The sequence below is a fragment of the Triticum aestivum genome, chromosome 2B (genome assembly GCF_018294505.1).
Source record: "Triticum aestivum cultivar Chinese Spring chromosome 2B, IWGSC CS RefSeq v2.1, whole genome shotgun sequence".
In the NCBI taxonomy this organism is placed as follows: Eukaryota; Viridiplantae; Streptophyta; class Magnoliopsida; order Poales; family Poaceae; genus Triticum; species Triticum aestivum.
In genome coordinates this window covers 6,467,463-6,489,662 of record NC_057798.1, presented here as the reverse complement: position 1 = coordinate 6,489,662, position 22,200 = coordinate 6,467,463, and the positions used below count along the sequence as shown (strand labels likewise).

The 22,200-nt window shown below is 42.7% G+C and overlaps 1 protein-coding gene across 1 annotated transcript; it reads right to left on the bottom strand.

The window, feature by feature from the left end:
- Positions 1–129: 129 nt before the first annotated feature.
- Positions 130–21,066, bottom strand: LOC123047670 (tau-cadinol synthase-like). The gene is made up of 9 exons (XM_044471234.1): positions 20,974–21,066; positions 20,020–20,278; positions 19,419–19,788; positions 18,803–19,021; positions 17,827–17,957; positions 2,101–2,117; positions 1,737–1,985; positions 1,130–1,356; positions 130–439 (listed from the first exon to the last, which is right to left on the bottom strand). The coding sequence occupies exons 1-9, from the start codon at positions 21,064–21,066 to the stop codon at positions 130–132; spliced, it is 1,875 nt and encodes a 624-aa protein (XP_044327169.1).
- Between the last annotated feature and the right edge of the window lie 1,134 nt (positions 21,067–22,200).

Below are 22,200 nucleotides of genomic sequence, written 5' to 3'. Positions count from 1 at the left end.
ATTCATAATAGCTAAACATCAGTCGCCTGAAAATCCAATTTGGTTTGTTCGATTTTCGCTAGAAGGAAGCAGGTGCCAGAGGGAAGGAAGAAGCAGCTGCTGACTCGCCGGAGTGAAGGAAGGAGCTCCCTAGGAGGCTACCCCATCATCTATCGTTGATGAAGGGGGGAGGTAGGGGTGGCAGCACGGCGGTGGTGCAAGTTCGCCGGAGAAAAAACTGGTCATTGCCGGGGCTGGAGGGATGGCCAGGGGCAGCAGCATGTCGGTGGGAGGAGGATGAGGGGTGGGCGGGGCGGTGAGGCTGAGCAGGAGCGCCGCTGGCCGCGGGTGGTGGTGGTCGACGGTTCGGCCGGTGGTCCATCTGGCGGTTGGATGGAGAAGAAGAAAGTTGTCTGGAGGATAAAGAAGTAATCTGCACCGCCTGTTTTCCATCCCATGGCTGAAACGAAATCAAAAGAACATAACTGAAAATTTAGTCGACTTACCACTAGCCATTCCCTTCTACATTCTATGCAGGGCCGGCCCTGAGGGGGGGCAGAGGGGGCAGCCGCCCCGGGCCCCCAGGATGCAGGGGCCCCCACCCAGGGTACGTATACATTAGCCAGCTAGGCTAAGCTCACTACGCACTAGGACATGGGCTGAACATGGAGACGCAGGCTGTGTCTAGCCTAAGGCACACAGCGGCTCGTTCCTCGACTCCTCATCCGATGTGTAGCTCGTAGCTGTAGCTTTGACCGCATGCCTGTTTGGATGCCTAATTATTCCCTTCCGAGATGGTCAGATCTAATCGCGAGTTCGCTTCTTCAAGAGGATCGCGATCCTAATCGCGAGTCGCCGTTTTATCGGCGACCTTCGCTCCCCAATCTCCACTGGAGATGTCATCCGTCGTCGCCAAGCGTAGACGTACATCCAATCCAGACCGCATCCTCCAACAGATCCCAGGTTTTAATTACTAGTATTCCCTATCAGCTAATTAAGTAATTTATCTTTGCATACATGATGCCTATATTGCGCACAGCAAAGTGTCCTGTGTATTGCTATGGATCCAAACTTGACTGATACTTGTTCAAAAACTTTTTAAAAAACCTGGTTTTGTTAGATATATTAGTAAAAATATGTTAGGTTTCACCCAGTGTATATATCATTTCTGTTACCATAAAAAAATGTTGTGCTAATCGCTAAGCTAATGAACTGCTGCAATGCAGGGAGATGATTTTGAAAGCGAGCTTGGTTCAGGGTCTTCCATTCATGTTCTATCAGGGCAACAGTTTTGGTAATGGCCACTTCACTTGTCACGTTGTACTCATTGATGTAACACTCTACAGTGCTTGCCATGTCCCCCTTGCATTTTCGACACTGTATGATGACATCAATAATCATCTTTATGTAAGTATGTATCAATTTAATAATCTTGCATGCACTCACAATGATAGTACAAACTTGGTAACTGAGCCCTGCCCCCTTTTCCATAGGTGCCAACACATTTCGATGTGTACAAATTTATAAAAAAATAGACCAATGAAGTTAAGGTAGCATCATAAAAATGACATTGCTAAAAAATAATTCTAAGTATAATCCATACTATGATATTTTTTGTCAAATAAATCACATTTTAGCACTCAAATTGTTGGTCAAAATTATATCTCAGTATGCTTGAAATTGAGCTTCTTACATGTGTGAAAGGAGCAAGTAACATGCATGCAAAAAAATAATTTTGAAATATTATATATATATACCTCAAATGCACCGATATCATTCATGAAACGGGAAATCTTCCCAACTGATATGACGACATCCGGGACACTAGCAGCCCATTTGAGCGCTGTCTTCATCATTGCATCACTCATTCCAGCCATCATACTCACACATATCGTTGGCACACCAATGTTCAGACTAGTCAACTTGACCTGATCTACAAAGCTTGGCTTGTGGTTCCTGTGTGACCATTTCGCTTCTTGTAGGTAACCAGTCACGTTATTTTGGACCTGCACACAAACAAAGAGATGTAATCCCAAAATTAACGAGAAGAGAGAGAGAGAGAGAGAGAGAGAGAGAGAGAGAGAGAGAGATGTTGTGACAGAAAAGGGTACATGAACTTACCGCTTTTTTCAGGTGTGCTATTGAAGGAAATATGCCCTAGAGGCAATAATAAAGTTATTATTTATTTCCTTATAATCATGATAAATGTTTATTATTCATGCTAGAATTGTATTTACCGGAAACATAATACATGTGTGTGAATACATAGACAAACAAAGTGTCACTAGTATGCCTCTACTTGACTAGCTCGTTAATCAAAGATGGTTATGTTTCCTAACCATGAACAATGAGTTGTTATTTGATTAACGAGGTCACATCATTAGCAGAATGATCTGATTGACATGACCCATTCCATTAGCTTAGCACCCGATCGTTTAGTATGTTGCTATTGCTTTCTTCATGACTTATACATGTTCCTATGACTATGAGATTATGCAACTCCCGTTTACCGGAGGAACACTTTGGGTACTACCAAACGTCACAACGTAAATGGGTGATTATAAAGGAGTACTACAGGTGTCTCCAATGGTCGATGTTGGGTTGGCGTATTTCGAGATTAGGATTTGTCACTCCGATTGTCGGAGAGGTATCTCTGGGCCCTCTCGGTAATACACATAACATAAGCCTTGCAAGCATTACAACTAATATGTTAGTTGTGAGATGATGTATTACGGAACGAGTAAAGAGACTTGCCGGTAACGAGATTGAACTAGGTATTGGATACCGACGATCGAATCTCGGGCAAGTAACATACCGATGACAAAGGGAACAACGTATGTTGTTATGCGGTCTGACCGATAAAGATCTTCGTAGAATATGTAGGAGCCAATATGGGCATCCAGGTCCCGCTATTGGTTATTGACCAGAGACGTGTCTCGGTCATGTCTACATTGTTCTCGAACTCGTAGGGTCCGCACGCTTAAGGTTACGATGACAGTTATATTATGAGTTTATGCATTTTGATGTACCGAAGGTTGTTCGGAGTCCCGGATGTGATCACGGACATGACGAGGAGTCTCGAAATGGTCGAGACGTAAATATTGATATATTGGAAGCCTATATTTGGATATCGGAAGTGTTCCGGGTGAAATCGGGATTTTACCGGAATACCGGGAGGGTTACCGGAACCCCCCGGGAGCTATTTGGGCCATAGTGGGCCTTAGTGGAAAAGAGAAGGGGCTGCCCTAGATGGGCTGCGCGCCCCCCCTTCCCCTAGTCCTATTAGGACTAGGAGAGGTGGCCGGCCCCCTCCTCCTCTTTTCCCCTCCGAGGAATCCTAGTTGGACTAGGATTGGAGGGGGAATCCTACTCCCAGAGGGAGTAGGACTCTCCTGCGCCTCCCCCCTTGGCCGGCCAGCCTCCCCTCCTCTCCTCCTTTATATACGGAGGCAGGGGCACCTCTAAACACACAAGTTGACACAAGTTGATCCACGTGATCTATTCCTTAGCCGTGTGCGGTGCCCCCTGCCACCATATTCCTTGATAATACTGTAGCGGAGTTTAGGCGAAGCCCTGCTGCTGTAGTTCATCAAGATCGTCACCACGCCGTCGTGCTGACGAAACTCTTCCCCGACACTTTGCTGGATCGGAGTCCGGGGATCGTCATCGAGCTGAACGTGTGCTCGAACTCGGAGGTGCCGTAGTTTCGGTGCTTGATCGGTTGGATCGAGAAGACGTACGACTACTTCCTCTACGTCGTGTCATCGCTTCCGCAGTCGGTCTGCGTTGGGTACGTAGACAATACTCTCCCCTCGTTGCTATGCATCACATGATCTTGCGTGTGCGTAGGAATTTTTTTGAAATTACTACGAAACCCAACAGTGGCATCCGAGCCTAGGTTATTGATGTTGATGTTATATGCACGAGTAGAACACAAGTGAGTTGTGGACGATACAAGTCATACTGCCTACCAGCATGTCATATTTTGGTTCGGCGGTATCGTTGGACGAGACGACCCAGACCAACCTTACGCGTACGCTTACGCGAGACCGGTTCCCTCGACGTGCTTTGCACAGAGATGGCTTGCGGGCGACTGTCTCTCCAACTTTAGTTGAACCAAGTATGGCTACGCCCGGTCCTTGCGAAGGTTAAAACGGAGTCTATTTGACAAACTATCGTTGTGGTTTTGATGCGTAGGTGAGATTGGTTCTTACTTAAGCCCGTAGCAGCCACATAAAACAAGCAACAACAAAGTAGAGGACGTCTAACTTGTTTTTGCAGGGCATGTTGTGATGTGATATGGTCAAAGCATGATGCTGAATTTTATTGTATGAGATGATCATGTTTTGTAACCGAGTTATCGGCAACTGGCAGGAGCCATATGGTTGTCGCTTTATTGTATGCAATGCAATCGCGATGTAATGCTTTACTTTATTACTAAACGGTAGTGATAGTCGTGGAAGCATAAGATTGGCGAGACGACAACGATGCTACGATGGAGATCAAGGTGTCGCGCCGGTGACGATGGTGATCATGACGGTGCTTCGGAGATGGAGATCACAAGCACAAGATGATGATGACCATATCATATCACTTATATTGATTGCATGTGATGTTTATCTTTTTATGCATCTTATCTTGCTTTGATTGACGGTAGCATTATAAGATGATCTCTCACTAAATTATCAAGAAGTGTTCTCCTTGAGTATGCACCGTTGCCAAAGTTCGTCGTGCCCAGACACCACGTGATGATCGGGTGTGATAAGCTCTACGTCCATCTACAACGGGTGCAAGCCAGTTTTGCACACGCAGAATACTCAGGTTAAACTTGACGAGCCTAGCATATGCAGATATGGCCTCGGAACACGGAGACCGAAAGGTCGAGCGTGAATCATATAGTAGATATGATCAACATAACGATGTTCACCATTGAAAACTACTCCATCTCACGTGATGATCGGTCATGGTTTAGTTGATTTGGATCACGTAATCACTTAGAGGATTAGAGGGATGTCTATCTAAGTGGGAGTTCTTAAATAATATGATTAATTGAACTTAAATTTATCATGAACTTAGTACCTGATAGTATCTTGCTTGTTTATGTTGATTGTAGATAGATGGCTCGTGCTGTTGTTCCGTTGAATTTTTATGCGTTCCTTGAGAAAGCAAAGTTGAAAGATGATGGTAGCAATTACACGGACTGGGTCCGTAACTTGAGGATTATCCTCATTGCTGCACAGAAAAATTACGTCCTAGAAGCACCGCTGGGTGCCAGGCCTGCTGCTGGAGCAACACCAGATGTTATGAACGTCTGGCAGAGCAAAGCTGATGACTACTCGATAGTTCAGTGTGCCATGCTTTACGGCTTAGAATCGGGACTTCAACGACGTTTTGAACGTCATGGAGCATATGAGATGTTCCAGGAGTTGAAGTTAATATTTCAAGCAAATGCCCGAATTGAGAGATATGAAGTCTCCAATAAGTTCTATAGCTGCAAGATGGAGGAGAACAGTTCTGTCAGTGAGCATATACTCAAAATGTCTGGGTATAATAATCACTTGATTCAATTGGGAGTTAATCTTCCGGATGATTGCGTTATTGACAGAATTCTCCAATCACTGCCACCAAGCTACAAGAGCTTCGTGATGAACTATAATATGCAAGGGATGAACAAGACTATTCCCGAGCTCTTCGCAATGCTGAAAGCTGCGGAGGTAGAAATCAAGAAGGAGCATCAAGTGTTGATGGTTAACAAGACCACTAGTTTCAAGAAAAAGGGCAAAGGGAAGAAAAAGGGGAACTTCAAGAAGAACGGCAAGCAAGTTGCTGCTCAAGAGAAGAAACCCAAGTGTGGACCTAAGCCTGAAACTGAGTGCTTCTACTGCAAGCAGACTGGTCACTGGAAGCGGAACTGCCCCAAGTATTTGGCGGATAAGAAGGATGGCAAGGTGAACAAAGGTATATGTGATATACATGTTATTGATGTGTACCTTACTAGAGCTCGCAGTAGCACCTGGGTATTTGATACTGGTTCTGTTGCTAATATTTGCAACTCGAAACAGGGACTACGGAATAAGCGGGCACTGGCAAAGGACGAGGTGACGATGCGCGTGGGAAACGGTTCCAAAGTCGATGTGATCGCAGTCGGCACGCTACCTCTACATCTACCTTCGGGATTAATATTAGACCTAAGTAATTGTTATTTGGTGCCAGCGTTGAGCATGAACATTATATCTGGATCTTGTTTAATGCGAGACGGTTATTCATTTAAATCAGAGAATAATGGTTGTTCTATTTATATGAGTAATATCTTTTATGGTCATGCACCCTTGAAGAGTGGTCTATTCTTATTGAATCTCGATAGTAGTAATACACATATTCATAATGTTGAAGCCAAAAGATGCAGAGTTGATAACGAAGGTGCAACTTATTTGTGGCACTGTCGTTTAGGTCATATCGGTATAAAGCGCATGAAGAAACTCCATGCTGATGGACTTTTGGAACCACTTGATTATGAATCACTTGGTACTTGCGAACCGTGCCTCATGGGCAAGATGACTAAAACACCGTTCTCCGGTACTATGGAGAGAGCAACAGATTTGTTGGAAATCATACATACCGATGTATGTGGCCCGATGAATATTGAGGCTCGTGGCGGATATCGTTATTTTCTCACCTTCACAGATGATTTAAGAAGATATGGGTATATCTACTTAATGAAACATAAGTCTGAAACATTTGAAAAGTTCAAAGAATTTCAGAGTGAAGTTGAAAATCATCGTAACAAGAAAATAAAGTTTCTACGATCTGATCGTGGAGGAGAATATTTGAGTTACGAGTTTGGTGTACATTTGAAAAACTGTGGAATAGTTTCGCAACTCACGCCACCCGGAACACCACAGCGTAATGGTGTGTCCGAACGTCGTAATCGTACTTTACTAGATATGGTGCGATCTATGATGTCTCTTACTGATTTACCGCTATCATTTTGGGGATATGCTTTAGAGACGGCCGCATTCACGTTAAATAGGGCACCATCAAAATCCGTTGAGACGACGCCTTATGAACTGTGGTTTGGCAAGAAACCAAAGTTGTCGTTTCTTAAAGTTTGGGGCTGCGATGCTTATGTGAAAAAGCTTCAACCTGATAAGCTCGAACCCAAATTGGAGAAATGTGTCTTCATAGGATACCCAAAGGAAACTGTTGGGTACACCTTCTATCACAGATCCGAAGTCAAGACATTCGTTGCTAAGAATGGATCATTTCTAGAGAAGGAGTTTCTCTCGAAAGAAGTGAGTGGGAGGAAAGTAGAACTTGACGAGGTAACTGTACCTGCTCCCTTACTGGAAAGTAGTTCATCACAGAAAACTGTTTCAGTGACACCTACACCAGTTAGTGAGGAAGCCAATGATAATGATCATGAAACTTCAGATCAAGATACTACTGAACCTCGTAGATCAACCAGAGTAAGAACCGCACCAGAGTGGTACGGTAATCCTGTTCTGGAGGTCATGCTACTAGATCATGATGAACCTACGAACTATGAAGAAGCGATGGTGAGCCCAGATTCCGCAAAGTGGCTTGAAGCCATGAAATCTGAGATGGGATCCATGTATGAGAACAAAGTATGGACTTTGGTTGACTTGCCCGATGATCGGCAAGCAATTGAGAATAAATGGATCTTCAAGAAGAAGACTGACGCTGATGGTAATGTTACTGTCTACAAAGCTCGACTTGTCGCAAAAGGTTTTCGGCAAGTTCAAGGGATTGACTATGATGAGACCTTCTCACCCGTAGCGATGCTTAAGTCTGTCCGAATCATGTTAGCAATTGCCGCATTTTATGATTATGAAATTTGGCAGATGGATGTCAAAACTGCATACCTGAATGGATTTCTGGAAGAAGAGTTGTATATGATGCAACCAGAAGGTTTTTTCGATCCAAAGGAAGCTAACAAAGTGTGCAAGCTCCAGCGATCCATTTATGGACTGGTGCAAGCCTCTCGGAGTTGGAATAAACATTTTGATAGTGTGATCAAAGCATTTGGTTTTATACAGACTTTCGGAGAAGCCTGTATTTACAAGAAAGTGAGTGCGAGCTCTGTAGCATTTCTGATATTATATGTGGATGACATATTACTGATTGGAAATGATATAGAATTTCTGGATAGCATAAAGGGATACTTGAATAAAAGTTTTTCAATGAAAGACCTCGGTGAAGCTGCTTACATATTAGGCATTAAGATCTATAGAGATAGATCAAGACGCTTAATTGGACTTTAACAAAGCACATACCTTGACAAGATTTTGAAGAAATTCAAAATGGATCAAGCAAAGAAAGGATTCTTGCCTGTATTACAAGGTGTGAAATTGAGTAAGACTCAATGCCCGACCACTGCAGAAGATAGAGAGAATATGAAAGATGTTCCCTATGCATCAGCCATAGGCTCTATCATGTATGCAATGCTGTGTACCAGACCTGATGTGTGCCTTGCTATAAGTTTAGTAGGGAGGTACCAAAGTAATCCAGGAGTGTATCACTGGACAGCGGTCAAGAACATCCTGAAATACCTGAAAAGGACTAAGGATATGTTTCCCGTATATGGAGGTGACAAAGAGCTCACCTTAAAAGGTTACGTTGATGCAAGCTTTGACACTGATCCAGACGACTCTAAATCGCAAACCGGATACGTGTTTACATTAAACGGTGGAGCTGTCAGTTGGTGCAGTTCTAAACAAAGCGTTGTAGCGGGATCTACATGTGAAGCAGAATACATAGCTGCTTCGGAAGCAGCAAATGATGGAGTCTGGATGAAGGAGTTCATATCCGATCTAGGTGTCATACCTAGTGCATCGGGTCCAATGAAAATCTTTTGTGACAATACTGGTGCAATTGCCTTGGCAAAGGAATCCAGATTTCACAAAAGGACCAAACACATCAAGAGACGCTTCAACTCCATCCGGGATCTAGTCCAGGTGGGAGACATAGAGATTTGCAAGATACATACGGATCTGAATGTTGCAGACCCATTGACTAAGCCTCTTCCACGAGCAAAACATGATCAGCACCAAGGCTCCATGGGTGTTAGAATCATTACAGTGTAATCTAGATTATTGACTCTAGTGCAAGTGCGAGACTGAAGGAAATATGCCCTAGAGGCAATAATAAAGTTATTATTTATTTCCTTATAATCATGATAAATGTTTATTATTCATGCTAGAATTGTATTTACCGGAAACATAATACATGTGTGTGAATACATAGACAAACAAAGTGTCACTAGTATGCCTCTACTTGACTAGCTCGTTAATCAAAGATGGTTATGTTTCCTAACCATGAACAATGAGTTGTTATTTGATTAACGAGGTCACATCATTAGCAGAATGATCTGATTGACATGACCCATTCCATTAGCTTAGCACCCGATCGTTTAGTATGTTGCTATTGCTTTCTTCATGACTTATACATGTTCCTATGACTATGAGATTATGCAACTCCCGTTTACCGGAGGAACACTTTGGGTACTACCAAACGTCACAACGTAAATGGGTGATTATAAAGGAGTACTACAGGTGTCTCCAATGGTCGATGTTGGGTTGGCGTATTTCGAGATTAGGATTTGTCACTCCGATTGTCGGAGAGGTATCTCTGGGCCCTCTCGGTAATACACATCACATAAGCCTTGCAAGCATTACAACTAATATGTTAGTTGTGAGATGATGTATTACGGAACGAGTAAAGAGACTTACCGGTAACGAGATTGAACTAGGTATTGGATACCGACGATCGAATCTCGGGCAAGTAACATACCGATGACAAAGGGAACAACGTATGTTGTTATGCGGTCTGACCGATAAAGATCTTCGTAGAATATGTAGGAGCCAATATGGGCATCCAGGTCCCGCTATTGGTTATTGACCAGAGACATGTCTCGGTCATGTCTACATTGTTCTCGAACCCGTAGGGTCCGCACGCTTAAGGTTACGATGACAGTTATATTATGAGTTTATGCATTTTGATGTACCGAAGGTTGTTCGGAGTCCCGGATGTGATCACGGACATGACGAGGAGTCTCGAAATGGTCGAGACGTAAAGATTGATATATTGGAAGCCTATGTTTGGACATCGGAAGTGTTCCGGGTGAAATCGGGATTTTACCGGGTTACCGGAACCCCCCGGGAGCCATATGGGCCATCATGGGCCTTAGTGGAAAGGAGAAAGGGGCAGCCCAAGGTGGCTGCGCCTCTTTCCCCTCCCCTAGTCCTATTAGGACTAGGAGAAGGTGGCCGGCCCCCCTCTCTCCCTTCCCCTCCGAGGAATCCTAGTTGGACTAGGGTTGGGGGGAGGAATCCTACTCCCAGAGGGAGTAGGACTCTCCTGCGCCTCCCTCTTTGGCCGGCCAGCCTCCCCTCCTCTCCTCCTTTATATACGGAGGCAGGGGCACCTCTAAACACACAAGTTGACACAAGTTGATCCACGTGATCGATTCCTTAGCCGTGTGCGGTGCCCCCTGCCACCATATTCCTCGATAATACTGTAGCGGAGTTTAGGCGAAGCCCTGCTGCTGTAGTTCATCAAGATCGTCACCACGCCGTCGTGCTGACGAAACTCTTCCCCGACACTTTGCTGGATCGGAGTCCGGGGATCGTCATCGAGCTGAACGTGTGCTCGAACTCGGAGGTGCCGTAGTTTCGGTGCTTGATCGGTTGGATCGTGAAGACGTACGACTACTTCCTCTACGTCGTGTCATTGCTTCCGCAGTCGGTCTGCGTTGGGTACGTAGACAACACTCTCCTCTCGTTGCTATGCATCACATGATCCTGTGTGCGCGTAGGAAATTTTTTGAAATTACTATGAAACCCAACAGTGGCATCCGAGCCTAGGTTAATGATGTTGATGTTATATGCACGAGTAGAACACAAGTGAGTTGTGGACGATACAAGTCATACTGCCTACCAGCATGTCATATTTTGGTTCAGCGGTATTGTTGGACGAGACGACCCGGACCAACCTTACGCGTACGCTTACGCGAGACCGGTTCCCTCGACGTGCTTTGCACAGAGATGGCTTGCGGGCGACTGCCTCTCCAACTTTAGTTGAACCAAGTATGGCTACGCCCGGTCCTTGCGAAGGTTAAAACGGAGTCTATTTGACAAACTATCATTGTGGTTTTGATGCGTAGGTGAGATTGGTTCTTACTTAAGCCCGTAGCAGCCACGTAAAACATGCAACAACAAAGTAGAGGACGTCTAACTTGTTTTTGCAGGGCATGTTGTGATGTGATATGGTCAAAGCATGATGCTGAATTTTATTGTATGAGATGATCATGTTTTGTAACCGAGTTATCGGCAACTGGCAGGAGCCATATGGTTGTCGCTTTATTGTATGCAATGCAATCGCGATGTAATGCTTTACTTTATTACTAAACGGTAGTGATAGTCGTGGAAGCATAAGATTGGCGAGACGACAACGATGCTACGATGGAGATCAAGGTGTCGCGCCGGTGACGATGGTGATCATGACGGTGCTTCGGAGATGGAAGATCACAAGCACAAGATGATGATGACCATATCATATCACTTATATTGATTGCATGTGATGTTTATCTTTTTATGCATCTTATCTTGCTTTGATTGACGGTAGCATTATAAGATGATCTCTCACTAAATTATCAAGAAGTGTTCTCCCTGAGTACGCACCGTTGCCAAAGTTCGCCGTGCCCAGACACCACGTGATGATCGGGTGTGATAAGCTCTACGTCCATCTACAACGGGTGCAAGCCAGTTTTGCACACGCAGAATACTCAGGTTAAACTTGACGAGCCTAGCATATGCAAATATGGCCTCGGAACACGGAGACCGAAAGGTCGAGCGTGAATCATATAGTAGATATGATCAACATAACGATGTTCACCATTGAAAACTACTCCATCTCACGTGATGATCGGTCATGGTTTAGTTGATTTGGATCACGTAATCACTTAGAGGATTAGAGGGATGTCTATCTAAGTGGGAGTTCTTAAATAATATGATTAATTGAACTTAAATTTATCATGAACTTAGTACCTGATAGTATCTTGCTTGTTTATGTTGATTGTAGATAGATGGCTCGTGCTATTGTTCCGTTGAATTTTAATGCGTTCCTTGAGAAAGCAAAGTTGAAAGATGATGGTAGCAATTACACGGACTGGGTCCGTAACTTGAGGATTATCCTCATTGCTGCACAGAAAAATTACGTCCTGGAAGCACCGCTGGGTGCCAGGCCTGCTGCTGGAGCAACACCAGATGTTATGAACGTCTGGCAGAGCAAAGCTGATGACTACTCGATAGTTCAGTGTGCCATGCTTTACGGCTTAGAATCGGGACTTCAACGACGTTTTGAATGCCATGGAGCATATGAGATGTTCCAGGAGTTGAAGTTAATATTTCAAGCAAATGCCCGAATTGAGAGATATGAAGTCTCCAATAAGTTCTATAGCTGCAAGATGGAGGAGAACAGTTCTGTCAGTGAGCATATACTCAAAATGTCTGGGTATAATAATCACTTGATTCAATTGGGAGTTAATCTTCCGGATGATTGCGTTATTGACAGAATTCTCCAATCACTGCCACCAAGCTACAAGAGCTTCGTGATGAACTATAATATGCAAGGGATGAACAAGACTATTCCCGAGCTCTTCGCAATGCTGAAAGCTGCGGAGGTAGAAATCAAGAAGGAGCATCAAGTGTTGATGGTTAACAAGACCACTAGTTTCAAGAAAAAGGGCAAAGGGAAGAAAAAGGGGAACTTCAAGAAGAACGGCAAGCAAGTTGCTGCTCAAGAGAAGAAACCCAAGTGTGGACCTAAGCCTGAAACTGAGTGCTTCTACTGCAAGCAGACTGGTCACTGGAAGCGGAACTGCCCCAAGTATTTGGCGGATAAGAAGGATGGCAAGGTGAACAAAGGTATATGTGATATACATGTTATTGATGTGTACCTTACTAGAGCTCGCAGTAGCACCTGGGTATTTGATACTGGTTCTGTTGCTAATATTTGCAACTCGAAACAGGGACTACGGAATAAGCGGGCACTGGCAAAGGACGAGGTGACGATGCGCGTGGGAAACGGTTCCAAAGTCGATGTGATCGCAGTCGGCACGCTACCTCTACATCTACCTTCGGGATTAATATTAGACCTAAGTAATTGTTATTTGGTGCCAGCGTTGAGCATGAACATTATATCTGGATCTTGTTTAATGCGAGACGGTTATTCATTTAAATCAGAGAATAATGGTTGTTCTATTTATATGAGTAATATCTTTTATGGTCATGCACCCTTGAAGAGTGGTCTATTCTTATTGAATCTCGATAGTAGTAATACACATATTCATAATGTTGAAGCCAAAAGATGCAGAGTTGATAACGAAGGTGCAACTTATTTGTGGCACTGTCGTTTAGGTCATATCGGTATAAAGCGCATGAAGAAACTCCATGCTGATGGACTTTTGGAACCACTTGATTATGAATCACTTGGTACTTGCGAACCGTGCCTCATGGGCAAGATGACTAAAACACCGTTCTCCGGTACTATGGAGAGAGCAACAGATTTGTTGGAAATCATACATACCGATGTATGTGGCCCGATGAATATTGAGGCTCGTGGCGGATATCGTTATTTTCTCACCTTCACAGATGATTTAAGAAGATATGGGTATATCTACTTAATGAAACATAAGTCTGAAACATTTGAAAAGTTCAAAGAATTTCAGAGTGAAGTTGAAAATCATCGTAACAAGAAAATAAAGTTTCTACGATCTGATCGTGGAGGAGAATATTTGAGTTACGAGTTTGGTGTACATTTGAAAAACTGTGGAATAGTTTCGCAACTCACGCCACCCGGAACACCACAGCGTAATGGTGTGTCCGAACGTCGTAATCGTACTTTACTAGATATGGTGCGATCTATGATGTCTCTTACTGATTTACCGCTATCATTTTGGGGATATGCTTTAGAGACGGCCGCATTCACGTTAAATAGGGCACCATCAAAATCCGTTGAGACGACGCCTTATGAACTGTGGTTTGGCAAGAAACCAAAGTTGTCGTTTCTTAAAGTTTGGGGCTGCGATGCTTATGTGAAAAAGCTTCAACCTGATAAGCTCGAACCCAAATTGGAGAAATGTGTCTTCATAGGATACCCAAAGGAAACTGTTGGGTACACCTTCTATCACAGATCCGAAGTCAAGACATTCGTTGCTAAGAATGGATCATTTCTAGAGAAGGAGTTTCTCTCGAAAGAAGTGAGTGGGAGGAAAGTAGAACTTGACGAGGTAACTGTACCTGCTCCCTTACTGGAAAGTAGTTCATCACAGAAAACTGTTTCAGTGACACCTACACCAGTTAGTGAGGAAGCCAATGATAATGATCATGAAACTTCAGATCAAGATACTACTGAACCTCGTAGATCAACCAGAGTAAGAACCGCACCAGAGTGGTACGGTAATCCTGTTCTGGAGGTCATGCTACTAGATCATGATGAACCTACGAACTATGAAGAAGCGATGGTGAGCCCAGATTCCGCAAAGTGGCTTGAAGCCATGAAATCTGAGATGGGATCCATGTATGAGAACAAAGTATGGACTTTGGTTGACTTGCCCGATGATCGGCAAGCAATTGAGAATAAATGGATCTTCAAGAAGAAGACTGACGCTGATGGTAATGTTACTGTCTACAAAGCTCGACTTGTCGCAAAAGGTTTTCGGCAAGTTCAAGGGATTGACTACGATGAGACCTTCTCACCCGTAGCGATGCTTAAGTCTGTACGAATCATGTTAGCAATTGCCGCATTTTATGATTATGAAATTTGGCAGATGGATGTCAAAACTGCATACCTGAATGGATTTCTGGAAGAAGAGTTGTATATGATGCAACCAGAAGGTTTTTTTGATCCAAAGGAAGCTAACAAAGTGTGCAAGCTCCAGCGATCCATTTATGGACTGGTGCAAGCCTCTCGGAGTTGGAATAAACGTTTTGATAGTGTGATCAAAGCATTTGGTTTTATACAGACTTTCGGAGAAGCCTGTATTTACAAGAAAGTGAGTGGGAGCTCTGTAGCATTTCTGATATTATATGTGGATGACATATTACTGATTGGAAATGATATAGAATTTCCGGATAGCATAAAGGGATACTTGAATAAAAGTTTTTCAATGAAAGACCTCGGTGAAGCTGCTTACATATTAGGCATTAAGATCTATAGAGATAGATCAAGACGCTTAATTGGACTTTCACAAAGCACATACCTTGACAAGATTTTGAAGAAATTCAAAATGGATCAAGCAAAGAAAGGATTCTTGCCTGTATTACAAGGTGTGAAATTGAGTAAGACTCAATGCCCGACCACTGCAGAAGATAGAGAGAATATGAAAGATGTTCCCTATGCATCAGCCATAGGCTCTATCATGTATGCAATGCTGTGTACCAGACCTGATGTGTGCCTTGCTATAAGTTTAGCAGGGAGGTACCAAAGTAATCCAGGAGTGTATCACTGGACAGCGGTCAAGAACATCCTGAAATACCTGAAAAGGACAAAGGATATGTTTCTCGTATATGGAGGTGACAAAGAGCTCACCGTAAAAGGTTACGTTGATGCAAGCTTTGACACTGATCCGGACGACTCTAAATCGCAAACCGGATACGTGTTTACATTAAACGGTGGAGCTGTCAGTTGGTGCAGTTCTAAACAAAGCGTTGTAGCGGGATCTACATGTGAAGCAGAATACATAGCTGCTTCGGAAGCAGCAAATGATGGAGTCTGGATGAAGGAGTTCATATCCGATCTAGGTGTCATACCTAGTGCATCGGGTCCAATGAAAATTTTTTGTGACAATACTGGTGCAATTGCCTTGGCAAAGGAATCCAGATTTCACAAAAGGACCAAACACATCAAGAGACGCTTCAACTCCATCCGGGATCTAGTCCAGGTGGGAGACATAGAGATTTGCAAGATACATACGGATCTGAATGTTGCAGACCCATTGACTAAGCCTCTTCCACGAGCAAAACATGATCAGCACCAAGGCTCCATGGGTGTTAGAATCATTACAGTGTAATCTAGATTATTGACTCTAGTGCAAGTGGGAGACTGAAGGAAATATGCCCTAGAGGCAATAATAAAGTTATTATTTATTTCCTTATAATCATGATAAATGTTTATTATTCATGCTAGAATTGTATTTACCGGAAACATAATACATGTGTGTGAATACATAGACAAACAAAGTGTCACTAGTATGCCTCTACTTGACTAGCTCGTTAATCAAAGATGGTTATGTTTCCTAACCATGAACAATGAGTTGTTATTTGATTAACGAGGTCACATCATTAGCAGAATGATCTGATTGACATGACCCATTCCATTAGCTTAGCACCCGATCGTTTAGTATGTTGCTATTGCTTTCTTCATGACTTATACATGTTCCTATGACTATGAGATTATGCAACTCCCATTTACCGGAGGAACACTTTGGGTACTACCAAACGTCACAACGTAACTGGGTGATTATAAAGGAGTACTACAGGTGTCTCCAATGGTCGATGTTGGGTTGGCGTATTTCGAGATTAGGATTTGTCACTCCGATTGTCGGAGAGGTATCTCTGGGCCCTCTCGGTAATACACATCACATAAGCCTTGCAAGCATTACAACTAATATGTTAGTTGTGAGATGATGTATTACGGAACGAGTAAAGAGACTTGCCGGTAACGAGATTGCACTAGGTATTGGATACCGACGATCGAATCTCGGGCAAGTAACATACCGATGACAAAGGGAACAACGTATGTTGTTATGCGGTCTGACCGATAAAGATCTTCGTAGAATATGTAGGAGCCAATATGGGCATCCAGGTCCCGCTATTGGTTATTGACCGGAGACGTGTCTCGGTCATGTCTACATTGTTCTCGAACCCGTAGGGTCCGCACGCTTAAGGTTACGATGACAGTTATATTATGAGTTTATGCATTTTGATGTACCGAAGGTTGTTCGGAGTCCCGGATGTGATCACGGACATGACGAGGAGTCTCGAAATGGTCGAGACGTAAAGATTGATATATTGGAAGCCTATATTTGGATATCGAAAGTGTTCCGGGTGAAATCGGGATTTTACCGGAATACCGAGAGGGTTACCGGAACCCCCCGGGAGCTATTTGGGCCATAGTGGGCCTTAGTGGAAAAGAGAAGGGGCTGCCCTAGATGGGCTGCGCGCCACCCCCTAGTCCTATTAGGACTAGGAGAGGTGGCCGGCCCCCTCCTCCTCTTTTCCCCTCCGAGGAATCCTAGTTGGACTAGGATTGGAGGGGGAATCCTACTCCCAGAGGGAGTAGGACTCTCCTGCGCCTCCCCCCCTTGGCCGGCCAGCCTCCCCTCCTCTCCTCCTTTATATACGGAGGCAGGGGCACCTCTAAACACACAAGTTGACACAAGTTGATCCACGTGATCGATTCCTTAGCCGTGTGCGGTGCCCCCTGCCACCATATTCCTCGATAATACTGTAGCGGAGTTTAGGCGAAGCCCTGCTGCTGTAGTTCATCAAGATCGTCACCACGCCGTCGTGCTGACGAAACTCTTCCCCGACACTTTGCTGGATCGGAGTCCGGGGATCGTCATCGAGCTGAACGTGTGCTCGAACTCGGAGGTGCCGTAGTTTCGGTGCTTGATCGGTTGGATCGTGAAGACGTACGACTACTTCCTCTACGTCGTGTCATCGCTTCCGCAGTCGGTCTGCGTTGGGTACGTAGACAACACTCTCCTCTCGTTGCTATGCATCACATGATCCTGTGTGCGCGTAGGAAAATTTTTGAAATTACTACGAAACCTAACAGCTATATCGTAGTTCGTATTGGCTAGCATTTCAGCCTCAATATTCTCAAATGTCCTCAGCATCTCCATATAGAACTTCTTCAAGTACTCCGGCAGGAGAAAAGCGGCACTCTTATCCCATCTTGAAGGCCAATTCGCAAAAGCAATCTTAATACAAGTTATCGTAGTTTGAAAATTCTTTGTTTGCATGTTAACCTAACCTTTTATTTTTCTATACTCTTTATCTTTCTTCAACACAGTAAGAACCACTAGTTTCACTTTGCTCCATGAGGCAAATAGTGTAACATGACATCAAAATTTCATTATAGGCAATATATCTCATTTGTTACTGCATTTAGATTTTCTTTCATCCATATCTTATTATGGCAACTTATATGTTTGTGTGAATAAAATAATAATCTAATCATGCATCACATTTTCATTTGAAATTGCAATTGTAACCAGATAGTAGTGAGCATTAGCTCATTACTTGTATGTACCAATGAGTGCTATTGTGTTAGGACTTATGAAAATTTCATGTCAACATGGAATTTTAGCTGTGGATCTGCCCGCGCGCGTGGATGGGGTGGGGGGCACCGGGCAAATTGATAATTCACCATCGGATTCAGCTCGTCCACCTCTGGATGCCGTGATTATCCAAAGAATAGTAATATGCTCCTGGTTTGAAGCATTATTTGTATACCATTTTTTTCTTGATAGAATTGCACTCTTATGGTCACGGCAATGCAGGGTGTTCATTTACTTCTTCTTAAATACTAAAATAGTTATTATCCAGTACATACATGTTCATAATTACTTTATCACTTCGAACATCATGGAAAAATCACATTGCGCACATATTTATGACTGTGATTGCGAGTGATTCTAAGGACGTATTGATATGATATGGAATCGCTATCTTAGTGGAATATACATTAGATGCATTGACAATTTGAGAGATAAAATGTAGAGCTAAATCAATCCCACCTTTGTATTGCTTCATGTAGCTTCCAACTGTCCTCTAGGGTGGCATGGTTATCATATATGTCATCTAATGTGGTAATTAGTACAATCATCTTTGTGATCATACTTCGAGTGAGCTCAAATTTTGTGTCATAGTACAACACAGAGGCCCATGTATAACCCTCCACCACACGATCGCGGATAAAGCTTAGCTCGATATATCCTAAAAAATGCTTCCACCACCTGTGAATTAATTAAGCAATGTTATCTGAACTAGTACATATATAGTCCACATAGAATATAACATCGCTAGCCCCATTAAGAGATAAAAGAACATTGGTCAATTATTACTAAAAGCATGTGCATTACTCTATCACTACGCCATTTATGTAATTATCCTACAATGCACAGAAAACAACGAAACACTAAAGCATCATGAACCATTAATGAATATGCATTCTCATATTGATGAAAAAAGGCACGTAAGCTCTTAATTTAGATGACGTTAAGCACTAGAAATGTAGTGGTAACTAGACTTTTGGTTTTTTGTTTGTTTGAAGATGTAGTATGCGAGGGCAACCACCCGTGAATCATTATTGGGTTATATATTCTGTTTATATAAGAAAGATAAATAACATACCTGATAATAGCTTTGAGCTCCTTCAAGTGGACATTTTGCTGAAGGTTGAAATCCAATTTGGCAAGCTCCAGTAGGATTGGGTTATGCTCCTCTTGTTCGTACTCTAGGATATAATGTAGCATTTCCACCCTCTTATTTGTCCTTGGCATTGGTATCTGAAGGGCACGTTGGACTTGTTGAGCAAGTGGGGTCTTTAAACTACCATTACATGACTCAAGATGATGCCTTGCAAAAGCTATGGCTTCTTCAAGTGCTGGCTCACCATGAAATAGAAGATGAGATGCATTGTATAGACATAATAGTGTCCTGGGTTCATTTGTTATATCATTAATGAAGCTTCCATCTTCACTTTTGAATCGATTGAAAACATCTGTAATCAATAAATAAATGTTGGTGTTCTCGTGACTACATTGTCAATGGAGCTTCTATTGTTGTAGACATGCCGTCCACATTATGAAATATTTTGCAAATAAGGTCACCAATCTAATCTTGATAACTCAATTTCTTAGCCAGTTAAAAATTTGCATATCATGATTTTTCTTCCATAATTTTTCGTAACCAACTATGCATAACAAGAAAAAATTGTTAGGATTATATATACCTGGAGATACACAGTATCCATGTTCCCTCAGCAAGCGAAACCGAAGGGCAACTTCATAGAGGTTGTAGTTACTAAATTCACTCTTCAGGATTTGCCACATAGCGGTGTCAATCTGGTCTTCAAAGAGGTGATCGATTCCGAGATGTTGTAGTTTATCCACTAAGGACATTTTTACCACTTTGTCATTGCTGGATTTAAACAACATACATATGTCTTCCTTCAGTTTTTTTGCCCTAAGCGTCATCCACTGCTTGGATTTCTGCAATGCAAGCATTGAACATTTTTAATTAACCAAAAGGGACAAGGGTTAGCTAGGTAAAAAAATGTCGCCAAAACCAAAAATAGTTGAAACAATCTAACAACTCGTATCTCCAGTGAAAGAAAATGGACCAAAAGTACATGACTGTATAGAATAACCATATATCCTTTCACTGAGTCCAACTTTCCAACATATGCCAACCAAAGGCTACCCACATGTATCTTCCAAGGGTGTCGGTCGTGGCCAGCATATTTAATTTCAAAAGCATGCATGTGGTTTCAAGTTGCTTCCACTCAAGCATGGAGTTACACTAGACGATTTACTTAGACTATGAGTGGTGTTGATGATATACAAAATAGACATCCAAAATATGACAAATTTGTACCGCTGGATATGTGAAATATAAAGTCTGTACACATATTCAAATACTATAAGAAGTGTCGACTAGTGAAGTACACACGATAAGCAACCGGTTGACATGGATCTCTAGAGGAGCACGGATGGTAATTAGAAATGTGTTCCTACTTGGGCCCGCAAGTGGTGGGTGCATGGTGTACATTTTGGCACCTCTTGGGCTGGCCCTGCGTAGGCCGGAGTAGTAGATACTAGTACAAAAACGCATACAATAGTTACAAATAAATACCTCTGTGCATGGTGACATTTTGTGCCATAAATAGTTAGCTTTTATTATATACCTGTAACGGCGGTGGCTCATATCCAGCAAAGAAGTCGATCCATGGTGAGGGCTCGTAGCTGAACGCAGGAGTAGCAGCATTGCCGGACGCCATAGAAATTAACAGTTGCTTCTTTGTTTCATAGGTTTAGTAGCTTGGGATATAGATAGCTTTGTTTGGGGAGGAAGGAGAATGTGTGCGTGAGGCCTTTAAATAATGTCCACGCAATGGCAGGTCCATGCATATTTCTCATCGTTAGCAGCCGGCCGGCCGAACTATAAAGGCGACTGCATGCACTACTAATCTACCTACCTTCCGGTTGATTATCCGGTAGTGCCTTTAGACCCGCCCGATTGATGGACATAAAATCATCTATTTCCAACGTGAAGAAATCTATTTTAGCTTGCTATATTTGTGGCTTGCACTGTTCCTTAGTCATTTTGTCTGTTTTTTACATGTCACATAGTATTGTCATGTTTATGTTCAGAATTTACATCCACATACTTGTAACCATCCTCTCTATACATGAATCTTTTGTATTCATTTATTTTGAAAATTGAATATTTATCTTATTTTTTGGCAGTTTGGATATACCTCAGATCAGAATATTCTAGCCCTTTCTGGGTGCGGTTGTTTGTTGTACATATACTTAATAGAAAAAAACTGGTTGCCAAATTTACATTCAACTTGTGTTGTAATCCAAAATATCACACTAATTTAAACTTGATAGAGCATGTAAAAATAACAATTCAAAACTATGTTAATTTGTGTAGAATGTACAAAGAAAAATAATGGACCTGCCAAAGTTAAATCAAAGTTTACTTTCAGGAATGTATTTCTTGTCGCATGTATTATATTTATCTTCATAGGATGGATCGTTGGTCAAAGACCATGGCAGCCCCTAGATTGCATCTCATAGCAGACGCACCAGGAGCATTACAGAGTTAGCTCAATGCATGCAATTGGCGTGACAATGTATAGTCAGCAAAACACTGATGCCAATTGTTGTGATCACTCATCATGCATGCAGGTCTCTTATGCATAGAGCCAATAATCCATTGTACATCATTTTTCGATTATACTACATCAAGTTTAAGATGAATGCATGATGCGTATTAGCAGTCGGGCGAATTATACTAGATAGTCCCTCTTCTGATTTATAAGGCCCAAGTGTATCCCTAAATTAATCATTTAATCAAAGTAACACCAAATGTATATCACAAATGGTATATCTTTAGAAGTTTTCTA

Coding starts and splice junctions, on each gene's coding strand:
- LOC123047670 (XM_044471234.1), bottom strand. CDS start 21,066: ATGGCGTCCGGCAATGCTGCTACTCCTGCGTTCAGCTACGAGCCCTCA. Junction 17,958..18,802: donor CTACATGAAGCAATACAAAG/GTGGGATTGATT, acceptor TTGGCCTTCAAG/ATGGGATAAGAGTGCCGCTT. Junction 440..1,129: donor AGAAATGATATATACACTGG/GTGAAACCTAAC, acceptor ATTTCGTTTCAG/CCATGGGATGGAAAACAGGC.